This window comes from Cygnus olor, chromosome 2, assembly GCF_009769625.2.
Source record: "Cygnus olor isolate bCygOlo1 chromosome 2, bCygOlo1.pri.v2, whole genome shotgun sequence".
Taxonomy (NCBI): domain Eukaryota; kingdom Metazoa; phylum Chordata; class Aves; order Anseriformes; family Anatidae; genus Cygnus; species Cygnus olor.
In genome coordinates this window covers 107,105-121,951 of record NC_049170.1, presented here as the reverse complement: position 1 = coordinate 121,951, position 14,847 = coordinate 107,105, and the positions used below count along the sequence as shown (strand labels likewise).

At 38.7% G+C, this 14,847-nt stretch overlaps 1 protein-coding gene across 12 annotated transcripts in view; it reads left to right on the top strand.

The window, feature by feature from the left end:
- SMARCD3 (SWI/SNF related, matrix associated, actin dependent regulator of chromatin, subfamily d, member 3) overlaps positions 1 to 14,847 on the top strand; it is a 111,043-nt gene that overhangs the window by 66,605 nt on the left and 29,591 nt on the right. For 8 of the 12 annotated variants that reach the window (XM_040549878.1, XM_040549874.1, XM_040549865.1 and 5 more), the window contains 2 exons: positions 3,415 to 3,537; positions 4,041 to 4,082. The exons of 1 other annotated variant lie outside the window; for it this stretch is intronic. In XM_040549878.1, coding sequence (XP_040405812.1) covers positions 3,448 to 3,537; positions 4,041 to 4,082 — 132 coding nt within the window. In that variant the 5' untranslated portion in view covers positions 3,415 to 3,447. The remainder of the gene's footprint in view (positions 1 to 3,414; positions 3,538 to 4,040; positions 4,083 to 14,847) is intronic. 3 more of the 12 variants (XM_040549867.1, XM_040549869.1, XM_040549876.1) reach the window with 1 other exon arrangement.

Genomic DNA, 14,847 nt, shown 5'->3' with positions numbered 1-14,847 from the left:
ATAAATCCATGGTAATAAAGGATAAATGAGTGGAAATTAATAGCATTATTTTATTTCTAATTTTTAAATTTTTACATTGAATTTTCACAGTAGGAGAAAAAGAACTCCAGACCCAAGAAAGACCCTATCTTACTAATGTTAATAAGACTTTGCTCCAGTTATCCATATAATTCTAAGAGAAGGTTTAACATACATGCTTCACGACCTCAGATGATGAGATGCTGCTGCTAGGTGATTTTTGTCGCTTCTTGAAATAGATAAAGGCCAGAATGGAGAATTCTGCTCTTGAAATACTCTTTACACATTTATACTTATAACTTTTGTTTTTTTAAAAAAAAGAGAGGAGACTTGCATGTAGCTATGAGCTTTTCAATTATGGGAAACAATGCAAGAAGAAACTTTTGTAGGCTGCACAGATCCTATGAAGAAAACAGAAAAATGAATTATGTACTACTGGATGGAGTGCAAAAATATCTTTAACTTTTTGAGCTAATATCTAGGAGAAACAAAGAAAAATATTATTTGTGACAGGTTACTGCTGGAGCTTGCCTTTAATTGTCCTCTAATTCTTGAGGGGAAATTGGGAAAGAGTATGGGATTGGACCATTATCATGCTACCCCAAAATTATTTGAATACTAGGCTGAGCAAGCAAAAGACTGTCAGAGCAGCCAAAACTGAGCTGAATGAACCTTTGTTCTAGTTCAGTATCCCGTCTTCACTGTGGATATAACACATACCTACGAGAGGCTACAAACATGGGCAAGTATGTATAATTCTTCTCCCAAATACTTTCCCAACCCACAGCCATTTGCAGTTCAGGGAATTACAAGCAATATTAACTTTGTTGGCTAATTTTAGAGTGCTTATGCTTTCATAAATGATGTTTAACATCCAGTTTGGTTATAGACAGAATAGGAAATAGGAAATACCCTTTTGCTTTCACATGGTAAGAGATGTAGAAGTGTAGAATAGAAATATTTATTGATGATTACTGCTGTTTCTACAAACTTACTAGAAATTTCTTCATGTCCTGGGTCCAGTACCTTAAGAATCATTGAAGTTGTATCACAGCTGTAGTATATGCTTGATCTTGAGGGCTATGTAGGCCAGCTCCCTGCTTCATTGTGTGCCTAGGAGTTCATGAACTGACTGTGCCATGACTCAGAAGTAAAAGGCTGAAACTGGGTCCAGACTTTTTAAGTGACAGCAGTACATACAGCATTGAAGGAGCTGAGGAATCTTTTGTTCTCTGTGGGATAGAGTCATGGGGTATTTTCTTGCATCCCGAGATTTGTATTCACTGTGGGGAGGAAGAGGAAGTATTGCCTAGCTGTCTGTTCTGCAAGCTCTCTGGCAACTCCTTGATGTTTCTACAGCAATGCTTGCTCTTTGTGCTTTTCTTCTAAAAATGTTTGTGTTCTTTTATTATTCTGTTGATAGTAAGAGTTTGTGGAAGAATACAAGCAGTTAAAAATACAGTGGTTCAGCTAAAGCTGAACAGAATTTCATGGAATAAAAGCAAAGCATTTATTTGGCTCATGGCTTCTGTTTTTCCAAAGTGCCAGTCTTGCTGCAAATAGTACAGGTGTTCTAGCATCTCAGATCAAACAAACAAATAATTAATGTTGAAAGAGACATTTATTTGGTAGTCTTGATCAGTCTAAATACATTAGGGAGTGATTGTTCCTCTTCACCCTGGAAAAAAGGAAGTGATGACAGAAACTATCAACTCATGAAAAATGTATGAGCAGTATGGAGAAGGTGCACAGAGAATACCTGCTCACTGCTGCTCCAGCTCTACAAGAAGATGGCATCAAATGAAGCAAACAAATGGCAGGTTCAAAACGAGCAAAAAGAATATTTCACGCACTGTCTGTAGAGGTTCTGGAACACTATGCCTGAGGCTACTGTAGGTGCTGAAGAACATCAACTTTCAACTTTTCAAAACGTCAACATTAGGACAGATGAATTCTTAGAATGACTTGGTGCAGTTGTTCTTATACCATTGCAACAGTTAAATATTTTAATTATACAAATGAAAGCTGGAGTATCATAAAAATAGACAAGGCAGTCAAGTAGAGTTTTTTATACTTACTTAGAGTTCCCTTTTTATGGTTTGCTTTCCTGAGTTATTCCCAATTAAGAACTAACCTTTTCATGTAAGGTTATATTTGTCCATTTCTAAGCTCAGGTCTTCTTTAGGTCTTTCTATTTATATAGAGTCACAAAATGGTTGAGGTAGGAAGGGACCACTGGAGGTCATCTGGTCCAGCCCCCTCCCTTACTCAAGCAAGGCCCCCTAGGGGAGGTTCCCCGGGACCATGTCCAGACAGCTTTTGAGTATCACTGAGGAGGAAGACTCCACAACCTCTATGAGAAACCTGGGCCAGTGCTTGGTCAGTCTCACTGTAAAAAAGTGCTTCCTTATGTTCAGGGGGAACTTCGTGTATTCCAGTTTGTGCCCATTCCCTCTTGTCCTGGCAATGGGCACCCCACTGAGAAAAGCATGGTTCTGTCCTCTTTGCACCTTCCTTTCAGGTATTTGCAGACATTGATGGGATCTCCCTGAACTTTCTCTTCTCCAGACTGAACAGTCACACCTTTCTCAGCCTCTCTTGTAAGAGAGGTACTCCAGTCCCTTCATCATCTTTGTGACTTTTTGCTGGACTTTCTCCAGTACGTCCCTGGCTGTCTTGTACTGAGTAGAAATTTCTGTCTCTTTCTTCCTCCTAACCTACTTCCTATCACCTCTTCTGCTAACTTTTCTGGAATAAGGAATGTAAAATGGGGTTTTATTAATAGAGGTAGTATGGTTTAGCCAATATATTAAATACTAATAAAAGTTAGCAAGATTGTAAGTTAATGCATAGCTAGTCATGTTGAAAATTAAATTTGAAGGTCAATTCCACCTCAGCCAAGAAGATATAGTAACAAAGGTTGCCTTCCTAAATTGCAGTTTGGTCTTATGATGGGTAACACTTGTGGGGGTTTTTGTTTCTTTGTTTAAAGAAACACAAACAACATGAACATCCACCACTTTATTTTTAGTCTAGAGAGATACAGCACTTTTTTAGCTTAAACAGGACAAATTTAAAGTACTTTACATTTCCAGCAGTGGTTTCCAGGCATTTTGTAGCTAAGCCTCACTTGAAAAAAAATCAGCAGTAGCTCAGGACTTGTGGATCCATCTGAGGTCTTCCAAAGTTCATTAGCTCTAATTCCATGCTTCAGCTTTTCAGTCATATGCTTCTACCATGCCACTGAGACCTGTCCCACTAGTTGGGTACTACCATCTTAGAGATAATGCCTTCTGAGCACATCTGTCTAACAGCTGGGAAAGTGTCAGTATTACTGCTCAGGAACATAGCAGATTCTTGCTTCCAGTGCTTGGATATTCCTTGCTTCATTCTCAGATCCGGGAGCTGGTTCCTGAGTCCCAGGCCTACATGGATCTGTTGGCCTTTGAACGCAAACTAGACCAGACCATTATGCGGAAGCGTGTGGATATTCAGGAAGCGCTGAAGAGGCCAATGAAGGTATGTCATGAAAAATTTCTAGATTGAGTTAGGGGAAAAAATTACTCTTTGTCTTAAATGGTGGAATGATCTTTCCAGTAAATGTCCTGTTAACAGAGACATTTTTAAATGGATCACACAAAGCTCCTAAGAATAAGCATCTGGGAGCAGTATGTATGGAAAAATGATGGAGAAAATTCTGTGGATATTACTAGCTATAGCTTCTCAAAGCCTTTAATAAATGGAATAATAGCTTCTAGATAAGTAAATACTGCTGGATAAATTTTGTATTTGAATGATTAGAAAGGAGAAAATAAGAGTTTAGAGGTGTGTGCTGAAGAGATGTATTAAATTTCATATTAGAATTCAGTCAAAATCTAAAGTCGTGGAATAACAAAACAATGGGGAGAATTACAGAAAGGTTGTTAAAGTTCTTGCAAAAGTATATACATTTACATAGTCTATAAAAAAAGGATGATTCATATAAGAAAAGGATGGGTGAAATTTTCTGCAATTTCTTTTAGATCAAGTCCAGAACTTCCCTGTTCATGTATCCTACTGAAAAGGTATTTTCCTCAGCATTCTGATGCTGTTCCACTGAATCGTTTAAAAAAATGGGTTAGGAAGGAACTGTGGAAATCACAGAATCATATAATGGTTTGGGTTGGAAGGGACCTTAAAGATCATCTAGTTCCAACCCCCCTGCCCTGGGCAGAGACACCTCCTACTAGACCTTGTTGCTCAAAGCCCCATCCAGCCTGGCCTTAAACACTTCCGGGGATGTGGCATCCACAGCTTCTCTGGGCAACCTGTTCCAGTGTCTCACCACCCTCTGAGTGAAGAATTTTCTCCTTGTATCTAATCTAAACCTACCTTCTTCTAGTCATCTAGTTCAACCTCCTGCTCAAATAAGGGTTCAAGGCCTTGTTGAGTTTTGATTATATCTAAGGACAGAGGTTTAACAGCTTCTTCAGGCAACCTGAATGTTTGGCCACTCTCATGGTGAAGAATTTCTTTTCATATGTCTTAATTGAGTTCTTATCGCTGTTGAATGCACATACTCATTCACATAGTAAATCCTGTAGCATGAAGAGTTTCATGGTTGTATACCTACTGTGAAGTAAAGCTGTCTTCCTTGTCTGTGATGGGTGTTAGCCCAATTAAGATTCCATTCTGTTCGTCAATGTACAGTTGTAAGATGTGGAAGGCTTTTACATCTAATGTTTTTCCAATTGAAATTTACGAATCAGAAAAAAAAATGGAAAAATAAAGTTCTATTAACATACATATTTTACAAATAGAAAACTGAAGTTTGGATGGTTTAAATCACAAGTTTGTAGTCCAAAATGGTTCCATATAGTAGATTGGACTCTCAGCAGGAATAACTTGTGTTAGCTTAATGTGCATAAAGCACCACTATTTTAAAACAGTTAGGAACCTGACCATGTTTAAAAGTAGTTGAAGACTTAGACTTGCAGGAGGATATTTACTCAGTGGCAAACTCTTTACCCATGGAATTGAACAGTGCATGTGACTCCAGCTGTAAGCTGGACAGTGGAGATTTTCAGGGCCTATAATGGGGAAGAGTATAGGAGGCACAACAATAAAGAAAACATATACAAAAAATCCTGTTTCTATCCAGAGCTCAGCAAATGCATTTTAAATATGAGCTATTGATCTAGGTTACATATGGATCTGTTTCTAAGGAATAATCATACAGATGTTTCTTAAATTTGTGTCTAGATTTTGAGTGTAGCAGTTGCAAAATTCAAGATCTGTCAAAATAGAGCTAAGCCTAGATAAATTTGGGTTGTTCTGAAGTTGAGTGTTTTCATTTTATTGTAGTTCGAGCATTGGTAACAGCAATAAAACTTATATCTGCATTTCCATCCTTATCAAAGCTCTCACAATTTTGAAACATTTTTGTTAGAACAAAGGTTCCCAAACTGGGATTGTAATCATGGAAAAAATTTAAACTTGTCTGAGATATGTGATAATATGTAGGAAATATGCAGGACTGCTCAGAATTATCAATTTTAAGTGCAATAATTATATTGGTCACAGTGATTGGGTTGTAGCTAGGAAAAGTCTTTGGAAACCAAAGATGGCCTGTGTTGCTCTGGATGGTTTTTTTGTGTTTTTTTTTTTTTTCCCTCTATGTTGGTAGATTACTTATCCTGTAGAGATTTGGGACGGAGATGGTTCAAACATTTTTGATTGAGGACAGTGCATAAAATATGCTGTACCTGTCTGTATTTCCTTGATCTTGTGTGAACAGCTGCACTGTTGAAATAGATGACAGCTGTGGGTTTGCTCACAAAGTAAGGAGGAGACCTTATTTTTTTGTTTTGTTTTTGAGGTTGGCTAAGGGGGGGTGATGGCCTTAAGCCACTGCTAGCTCACTTTACCACTGTTAACAGCCCCTCTCAGCTGCCAGTTTTTCCAGTCCAGTTCCTGTCTTACCTTTTTTCTACCTCTTAGGTACTCTACTCTTCCTATGTTTGTATTACGTTCTCGGACTACACCTATCACAAGAGTCTCAGAATTCCTAATAATAGAATCATTGAATCATAGAATATCCCAAGTTGGAAGGGACCCACAAGGATCATCGAGTCCATCTCCCAATTCCTCATCCACAAAGCAGCATTTGCTTCATGCCACTTGTGGCAAGAGTCCCTGCGCTGACAATATGAAAGAGCCACCTGTTAATGTGTTCAGAATTCCAGAAAGGATGTTGGAGGAGGGAGTTAGGCAGATGAGACTTCTTGAGTTATGGACTGCAGCGTGAATTGATGTACAGATACAGCAAGCTCCATGGCCTGAAGGAAGCAGAAACCATATTGTTCAACTCAAAACGAGTGGATATCATTAAAGAAGAATGAGTTAGTGAAAATATGGACAGCTTGGGCCACAGTGAACATTAGGAGTGGGATTTACTGGGCCAAATGTAGCCATCTACACTGCATTTATTTGTATGCAAGTTAATCACTTTGGGCTTCCTTTACAGTCAGATTTAGTCAGTGTAGGCACAGTTCCTCTCATATAGAAGTACATATAGAAGTATATAATTATAAATATAGAAGTAGATATTTAAAATAAAATAGAAAAATTGTGCCCTAAAAAGTGCCTGTTTCTCTCCATTGTCTAAGCCTAGGATAACTAGTCAGTTGCAGAAGCAAGGCTTCCACTCCAAAACAGGCCACAGACAATAGTTTGATTTCTCACCCAAACCAGAGACTGTCACTCTTTCATGGTGAACTGGTGGGGGAGTTTGAGTTTACCATACCTGTATGCAGTTGCAGTACCTCAAACTAAGTGATGTGCTCCGAGATTCTCCATTCTTAGGTTCAAAAAGAACCTGAAAAGAAGTGTCTGAGTATAGTCACAGGATCTAAGTGTGTCCCCCCGGTTTTGTACGTTGAAATTCTTTCCTCATTTTCAGATTTTAAGATGACTAAGGAATTGCTCTTGGATTGCTGGCAGAAGGGAATGTACAATTTTTTCTGAAACTCTAAGGTTTCTGCACATCCCTCTGTCCTCTCAGGAGAGAATTTTTGTTTGTTTGCTTGTTTGTTTTTGTTTTCCTCAGAATGCCTTGTGTACACAGCATCTCATATCTGAACTTTGTAGTTCAGTCATTCTAAGAAAGTCCCATGTTTTCCTCCTGCTGGGTTCTAAATGTAGAGCATCCAATGGATACTCTTAGGGGAAGAAGAACAAATAATTTGTGGAGATTTTTATGTCACACTCTGAACCCTACTGTCATTGACCTGCTAGAATCAAACCTCCACTCACTTCAATCAACAAATGCAGTAAGTGTCATTTATCCCAGCCTGAGGAAAGCTTTTTATTGGTTCTTCATGGGATGTTATGGAGAAAGAAGGTGGGATTACTAAAAAAAAAAATAAAAAAAATATAATGTTAATGTAGAGTAGTGACAGCTTTAATGCTTTTTAGTTCTTGGGGATTCCCATCTGTACATTGAGGTCTTCAGTGCATGGGCAGTATACTGCCTTTTCTGTGATTGTCACGTTGGTCTTGGTTCTAATATGTCTGCCACCCGCTGTGCTTAATATAGAGGTTAATCTGGGAGGGCCTTATCAAGGTGACTCTCTGTGAGGTTCCAATGGGACATACCCTATCATTATCAAAAGAGCTGCAACTGGGTGAACAACTATTTGAAGCAGAGAATGTTGAAAACAGTCTTGTTCTATTAGAGGAGTAATTGTTGGGCTGCATTTAAACCAATTTTTATTTAATATTTAAAAGCTAGAACACTGTTTTGCAATATTTTCATGAAGGTCTTTGACATCAGAATTTAGGAGGGTAATTCTGAAGTTTGATGGTGAAATTTGCTGATGACCCCAAAATGGGAGGCATTGTCAATGCTAAAGAAAAAGAATTGTGGAAGGCATGTTATGCATGAAGGAATTTCTGCTATAAAATAGTTGCCAATTTATTTGAAATATCATTAAAAGTGAGGGTTATTATTTTCATAGAATCATAGAATATCCTGAGTTGGAAGGGACCCACATGGATCATCGAGTCCAACTCCTGGCACCACACAGGTCTACCCAACAATTCAGACCATATGACTAAGTACGCAGTCCAAATGTTTCTTAAACTCCGACAGGCTTGGTGCTGTGACTACGCTCCTGAGGAGCCTATTCCAGTGCACGACAGCTTTCTCAGTGAAGAACCTCTTCCTGATATCCAGCCTGAACCTCCCCTGTCGCAGCTTGAGACCATTCCTGCGGGTCCTATTTTGATTATAAAAGTCTTGTACTTAATATGATGTGACTAACTGGGAAACAAAAATCTTAAGTTACTAGTTAGAATTTCCAGTATCAACAGAAAAGTTTTGATATTACTGCAGAAGACCCTAATGACAGCCCACCTGATTGTTGAAGCTGGAATACATTGCCATCAATGTTCAAAATGACATAAACGTTCAAAATGAACAGTTCACACTAGAGTGATTGTGGGGAAAAAAAAAAAAAAGCTTCTGGAATCACTTAGGGAAAGGAAGACACTTCATGAATGTCACTTGGGTGTCACAAAGAAGGTTGTGAAGGACTGGGAATGACCGGGAATGATATTGGTAGAGGGGGAGAAAAGTATTGCCATTTAGGCTAAAGGACAATGCTGACACAAGAACAAATGGGGAAAAGGTGACTGTGAATAAATGTTAGGCTTGAATTTAGAAAGAGCTTGTACTTTTCAGAGGAGCAAAATTCCTCTAAGTCAGGGAGGAGTAACAAAGACCTTGTTTTTTAAATTGTATCTTCATGATTTTCTGAAAGGCATTGCGTGATAATGACATGTCACCCAGACTTCACTGTTGCCCTCAGCTCAGTGACCCTAGGGCTCATTGGTGTACTCCATCAAGTACTACATTGGTTTTGATAAGGTATGTTAGTACACTTTAAGAGAAATATCTGTACAAGACATTTAAAGTAGAAATACATTGTAGGCGAAACAGAATTTATGGCAGTTTCATCTTTACTTATCAACCATAAAATTTTCAAATTAAAAAAAGCTAAAGAGCGTGCAGTTTCCCTAGTGTCAGAAGATCAGTCTGGCAACAGATCCTCTTGATTAGTAGGTGGTCATACATTGGAAGAGTTGGCTTATGGCTTGTGGTTGTCTTCCCATCCCTAGCCTTAACATGTATTTTGATCTTCAATCACCCAACCTTTGAGGGTCACCTTGGAGTCAGAGGGTTTTGGGTGAATCCACCTCCTTTTGGGTACCCCTAAATTTGGCCCGAAGAATTCCCAGTTGTCTTCCCTAGTCCTATCTGGTGATTCTTACACGTTGTTATTGAGAGGACTGTGTTGCCAACGGTACCACACCAATGTGTTACTGCATTACTGATTGGATTCTTGGCTGGGTAGTTACACACTGTCAGAAACTGCCCACAGCCTTACCATTCTATACTGCTTTCAACTAGCTAGGACTGAATCAAGCCACTGGGGTAAAAAGCTTATCATTCTCAAAAAAAAGGCACAGTGTGCATGCATTCTAAATCCATCACATGCTAACTTAAGTATTTGATGAGAAATCAAATAAAATCTTAAATCTTAAATCTTTAAGCTTAAATCTTTCTTACTCACCCCTCTTCTCTCAGCTACAGTGACAACAGGAATTATAAGGCTGGTGTGGATCCAAGCTCCTTACTAGTAGTGACCAATCATAGAATCACAGAGTGGGAGAGGTTGGAAGGGCCCTCTGGAGGTCATCTTGTCCAGCTCCCTCCCCTGCTCAAACAGGACCACCTAGAGCAGGTTGCCCAGAACCATGTCCAAACAGCTTTTGAATATCTCCAAGGAGGAGACTCCACAGCCTCTCTGGCCAACTTGTGCCAGTGCTAAATACTTCAAAGGAAGGTGCCAGAAACCCTGCAACTGTAGGTAACAGCTCCACCTAAATTCCAGTAATCAGAGATCAGTTTATATTAAGACACAAAAAGGTTTGATGTCTCTTTTAAAATTTTCATATACTGGTATGACTGGATGTTCTTGGGATCTGTACATACAAAGCCACTCCAGCACCTTCCCTTTCTCTCCCATTCTCGTTTTCTCTTTTTTTTTTTTCCTTTTTCTCTTTTTTCTTTTTCTCTTTCTCTCCTTCTTCTCTCTTTTTTTCTTTTTCGTTTCCTTTTCTTTTTCCAAAAAGCTTTGTCTTCAGTCCAACATCTGTTAGTTCAAAAATAGACTGGTTGAGACTGATAAGTGAGTATATTTATGACTGTTAGAGCAAGATATCAGAGACATAATAGATTTTTCATTGCATCAAGTCTTTAAGTCAACACTGGATGTCCTTTAAAGAGAGCTGTCCTGTTCGATGGATGATGAGAGTCTGTTGCACAAGAAATTCAACTAGACAAAGTCTTCTGGCTTAAAAATCTGCAAGTTTTAAATCTATGTTCATGTGACAGTTAGTTCTACAGCTTAATTACGGTTCATTAGGCTTTGTATAGCTATCATGAAACATTCCTCCATCAGCCAGGTTTGAATTTACTGTCTTTTGGCATAATTTAATGTGTTCTGCTGTTTTGTGTTGCGGGATAAGGAAAATGCAAACATCTAATCTTCTTCTTCAGATCAGCCTGTATTTCAAATATATCTTTCAGGTTCTTCAATATTCTTTTTTTTAGGTGAAAAAATTAAGTCTTCCCAATCACTGTACAGAAAGAGTTTTTCTGTACTCCTGGTCATTCTTATCACCTGCGAGGATACACATTGTGTTTCTCTTCCTCAGCGAGTACAGTAGACAACTGCAAAATAAGCTGCTATAATTGCTTTTGCAGGCTATTGGTCATAATATTCTCCATTTTATTCCTCAATAATATTTTTTTTTACCCTTTTGGAGTTTTTGTTGTTGAAGAACACTTGTAACTAGTGGCCATTGTTCTTTTTGTCTCATCTGACTTCAATTCTCCATGCTACTTTATCTTCCACTGTTTTCTTGTTTTTTTGCTTCCTAAAAAGTTTGTGAGACCACCAAACAGTCTCTATGCAAAGAAAGAAATACAGATTTTTTTATGCTGTGTTGAGGTACATGGAAATTCAAGCTTAAGATGTGCATAGAGCTCAAGACAATACTACCCAGGGGCTTGGCAGCCAGATTTCTTTAATTCAGTCAACAATAGATAGCCTGCTTATGACTGTGTTAAGACAGAGAAGAACCTGTAGTCCTGCTGCTCCAGCATTTCTGTCAGCCTCTTGTTTAGATCTGTTTAATTCCACATGACCTCTCCTGCCATTTGTGCTGCTGTCACAGGTGAGACCTTTGCAGCAGTTCATGGCTGACCAATCTTCTGTCACTGGTGGCTCTTTTTTCCTTTTCTATTTCACAAGGAGAAATTATAAGTAAAATACAATGCTTTGGGGAGTTCTTTTTTCTTTTTAATATGACTGCAATTTAAATTCATTTTGCTGAATACAAGTCAAAAAAGTATGTTAAAAGATGTGTATCTTAAAAGAATAAGCAGATTAAGCATTTATTGATTTTTGGTCAAGAGGTTATTTGATTCATAACATTGATCAAGTCTACATGAAGTTCCCTTCTCGTTTAGCTTTGTCTTTGTGGATGGTAAAACTTCAGTGTGTTTGAAGAGGTGAAATGTGATGCTTTCTTCTTGCTCTACAGCAGTATGTTTTCCCTCTAGTTTTTGTTACAAAGTACTGAGAGTCCTACCTGTAAAAAACAAGGCCACAGTTTGTTTTTTGTTTTTCTGTTCTCTGAGAAGCCTCCATACAGAGGGAAGGAAGATTTTAGGTCTTTGGCAGAGTATGCATTGCTTGGAATTTCTGCAGAATTCCCTTCTGTAGGAAGGAAAGTAGCTTCTTGCCCAAGAATATTGCACTGCTGTATTTGAACTGCAAAATAACCAATTGTACATAACTGACATATCATTTCTTGCCTGGATGAGATGGAGTTGCTTAGCTGGAGATGGAAGAATATGTCATTCTCAGAGCCTTCTGGATTTGCACTTGACATTATTGTGGAACCTCAGAGTACTGTCAAGAAGTGAATTTGAGTGCAATGATTCTGGGTCCATGTCTTGAACATAGCAGACATTATGATCTGTACAGTGTCTGTAGAACCCCAGCCTGTGCCGTCTTCATATTCTTCTTTCTTGAATTCAGTTTTCTTCCAAGACTGGACATCCTTATGATAGGAGTATTGCTTTAAGCACTGAAGTCTTATCTCATTGGGTAGATCCCTCAGGAAGGATTCATACTAAACCTTTGTTTATAAAAGTATAAAAGGATCTTGCTTCATCAGGTGAGACAGTAGTGCCTCAGAATTGGCAGGAGAAAGTCGTGACAGAGGAGAAGGAGCCTACTGATCCAAATAACATCTTTGTAGGGCTATGATTCTGATGTTTTGCTAGAGATTTCTGAATGTATTTTCTTTACATGCCACTGCTCAAAGTATAAGTATTACCACTGTTGGTGATAAACGTATGCAGGACAAGTTTAGGTGTCTTTGTCTAGTTCCTCAAACTTGAAGGTATTGTGCCAAGATGGTCGTCTCAGAATTTCTTGAGAAGAGCTCTTCCAAGTAGCTTTTATGAAGGGCCAATGGTACTGGCAATGCTAGACATGAATACGGAGGAGGTGGTAGAGGGAATTCTGAGAAGGGCAGAAAGAAGGAAAAGATGGAGCAGTAACTTGTAAAGTAACAAACAGGAGGTGAACATGTTGGCTGCAGCCTCAGGGAGGTAGTTGCGGAGGCTGGAACATTTCCAAGTCAGTACAGTGCTGCACAGAGAAGGATGTGTTTGGCTGTTCAAGCAATGTTAATTGCCCAAATACCTTTTTCACATTTTTTTAGGCTGCTTACCAGAATGTCTTTGGCAGATCTGGCTGCATTCTGCAGGTCAGGTCTAGAGTTTTTGATTGTGGCAATTGTCATGGCTGACACGTTTGCAGTTCATTATGTAAATTCTCTTTAAAGGGTGGTAGCACAGCTGCACAGAGGAAAGCTGGTGTTTGCCATGTCCTAAGGTGAATTTGGCCTGCTAGAGCCCTCAGAGGGAGGGGGAGATTGTTCCATATGGATTGCAGGGGAGGGTAGTCAGAGAGGAAAAAGGGTAAAGAGCTGCCACATAGAAGAAGGCTGAAGCACACACAGAAATTTGGAGACGCTTGAGACAGAAAGAAGTAGCAGAAGCACAGCTGGATCTTAGAGAATAAAAAGATAGAATTCTCTGCGTCTCCTCAGAAGTGACTCTACAGAGTTTTCTGCAACCCAGCAAGTCACTGAGAGTTGCTAGACTAAGGGCAAGCCTGAAGAAATTATTATTATTATTATTAATTTTTAAAAGTATTTAAAAAAAAAACACACCAAAAATGTGAGTTTTCTTTCTTTATGATCCCTTATGCCACTTCAGGTTCTAATAAATTTTTTAAATTAAATTTAAAGCCCCTTTGCTGTTGGTGTTCTATTGCAGCTGTGCAGTTGCTCTGTTTGATTCCTTAGGTGTTTGTTATGAGTCAGGATCAAGGATATTTCTTTGTGTTGCATATAAGAGATAATCACTGTTTTAATAGTGTTGCAAATTTGCAGTATCTTTTTGATCAAACGCTGAAGACAACCCACAGGGTGCGGGTTACACATTTTGCTTATCAGATGGAATATCTTTGCTTAGTAGAGACTAAAGGCTCAGCTTTCCACCACATTCACTGGTTGGCAGTAGTGCCTACAACTTTAAAGATAGCCATTACTTAGGATTTTTATTCATAATTATTCTAAGTTCCTTTCTGATGGTGGTGTAGAAGAAGTGGACTGACTTATTGGGGTTACGGTGAGGAAAGGATTATGTTGTTAAACTTGAGAAAGAGAACTTGTTGCGTAGAAGGAAAGACCGTAAATTGAAGAGAGAGATGTAGGAGAAATAAATGATAAGCTGACTCTGACTTTGGCAGAGCAGGGAAAGTACTGGGAACACAGCAGGAGACCAGTCCTGAAATGTAAGCTGCACCTGACTTGTGCGTGACTTGAAAAAAATGATAACAGTGGAAAGTATTAAAGGAGAGATTTTTGTATTTTATAGTGGAATTAGCCATTATTGCTAACTCAGGTGAACTAAGGAACCTAGAACCTGAAAGCCAGGAGAAAGGAAGACATCTAAAATACTCAGATGTGAACAAGAATGTTATTGCAGAGGATGAGATGTCAGGCTTTTGAGGAAACAGATACAGTTCCTACCTGGACATGGAGAGGTATGAGGAGAGGGTGAGTTGCCAGAGTAAAAGGAGTAATGGAGATAATGCATTGGAAATCAAAAGAAGAGGAAATAGAATCAGTGATATAAAACTGAAATATCAGTAGAGCATCCAGAAGGAACTATTAAGGGGGAAAAAAAAAAAAAAAAACTGCTTATGTACATAGGTACAGTTTTGCAAATAATCCAGGTGGGGATAAAATTTAAGAAAAACATAAAATTTGCAGGTTAATATGAAGAATTGTGAATTTAGAAATGTGAAGTCTTTCACTAGTCCTTCACAGCAAAGAAAGATTCTGGGCTATTTAAAAAAGAAAAAAACATTTTATATAGTGTAAGAGTACTTCAGCAACAGAAATCCTATAGGAAAGGATGCAGAAAGAATATGGATTTCCAGGATTTTTTTAAACCTACCTGCCTGTTCTTACCTGGGTCAACCCATCATTTTCTAGACTCTTGGCACTTCTGAAAATCCTATTCTCTCTTGCTGCATACTATTGACGCTCCATTTTAATCAAACCTTTCTGTCACTGTGGTCTCTAGATTTGTAGTCATTTTCTTGTTCCATGTGGGCCATACAGCCCTGCCTCCCA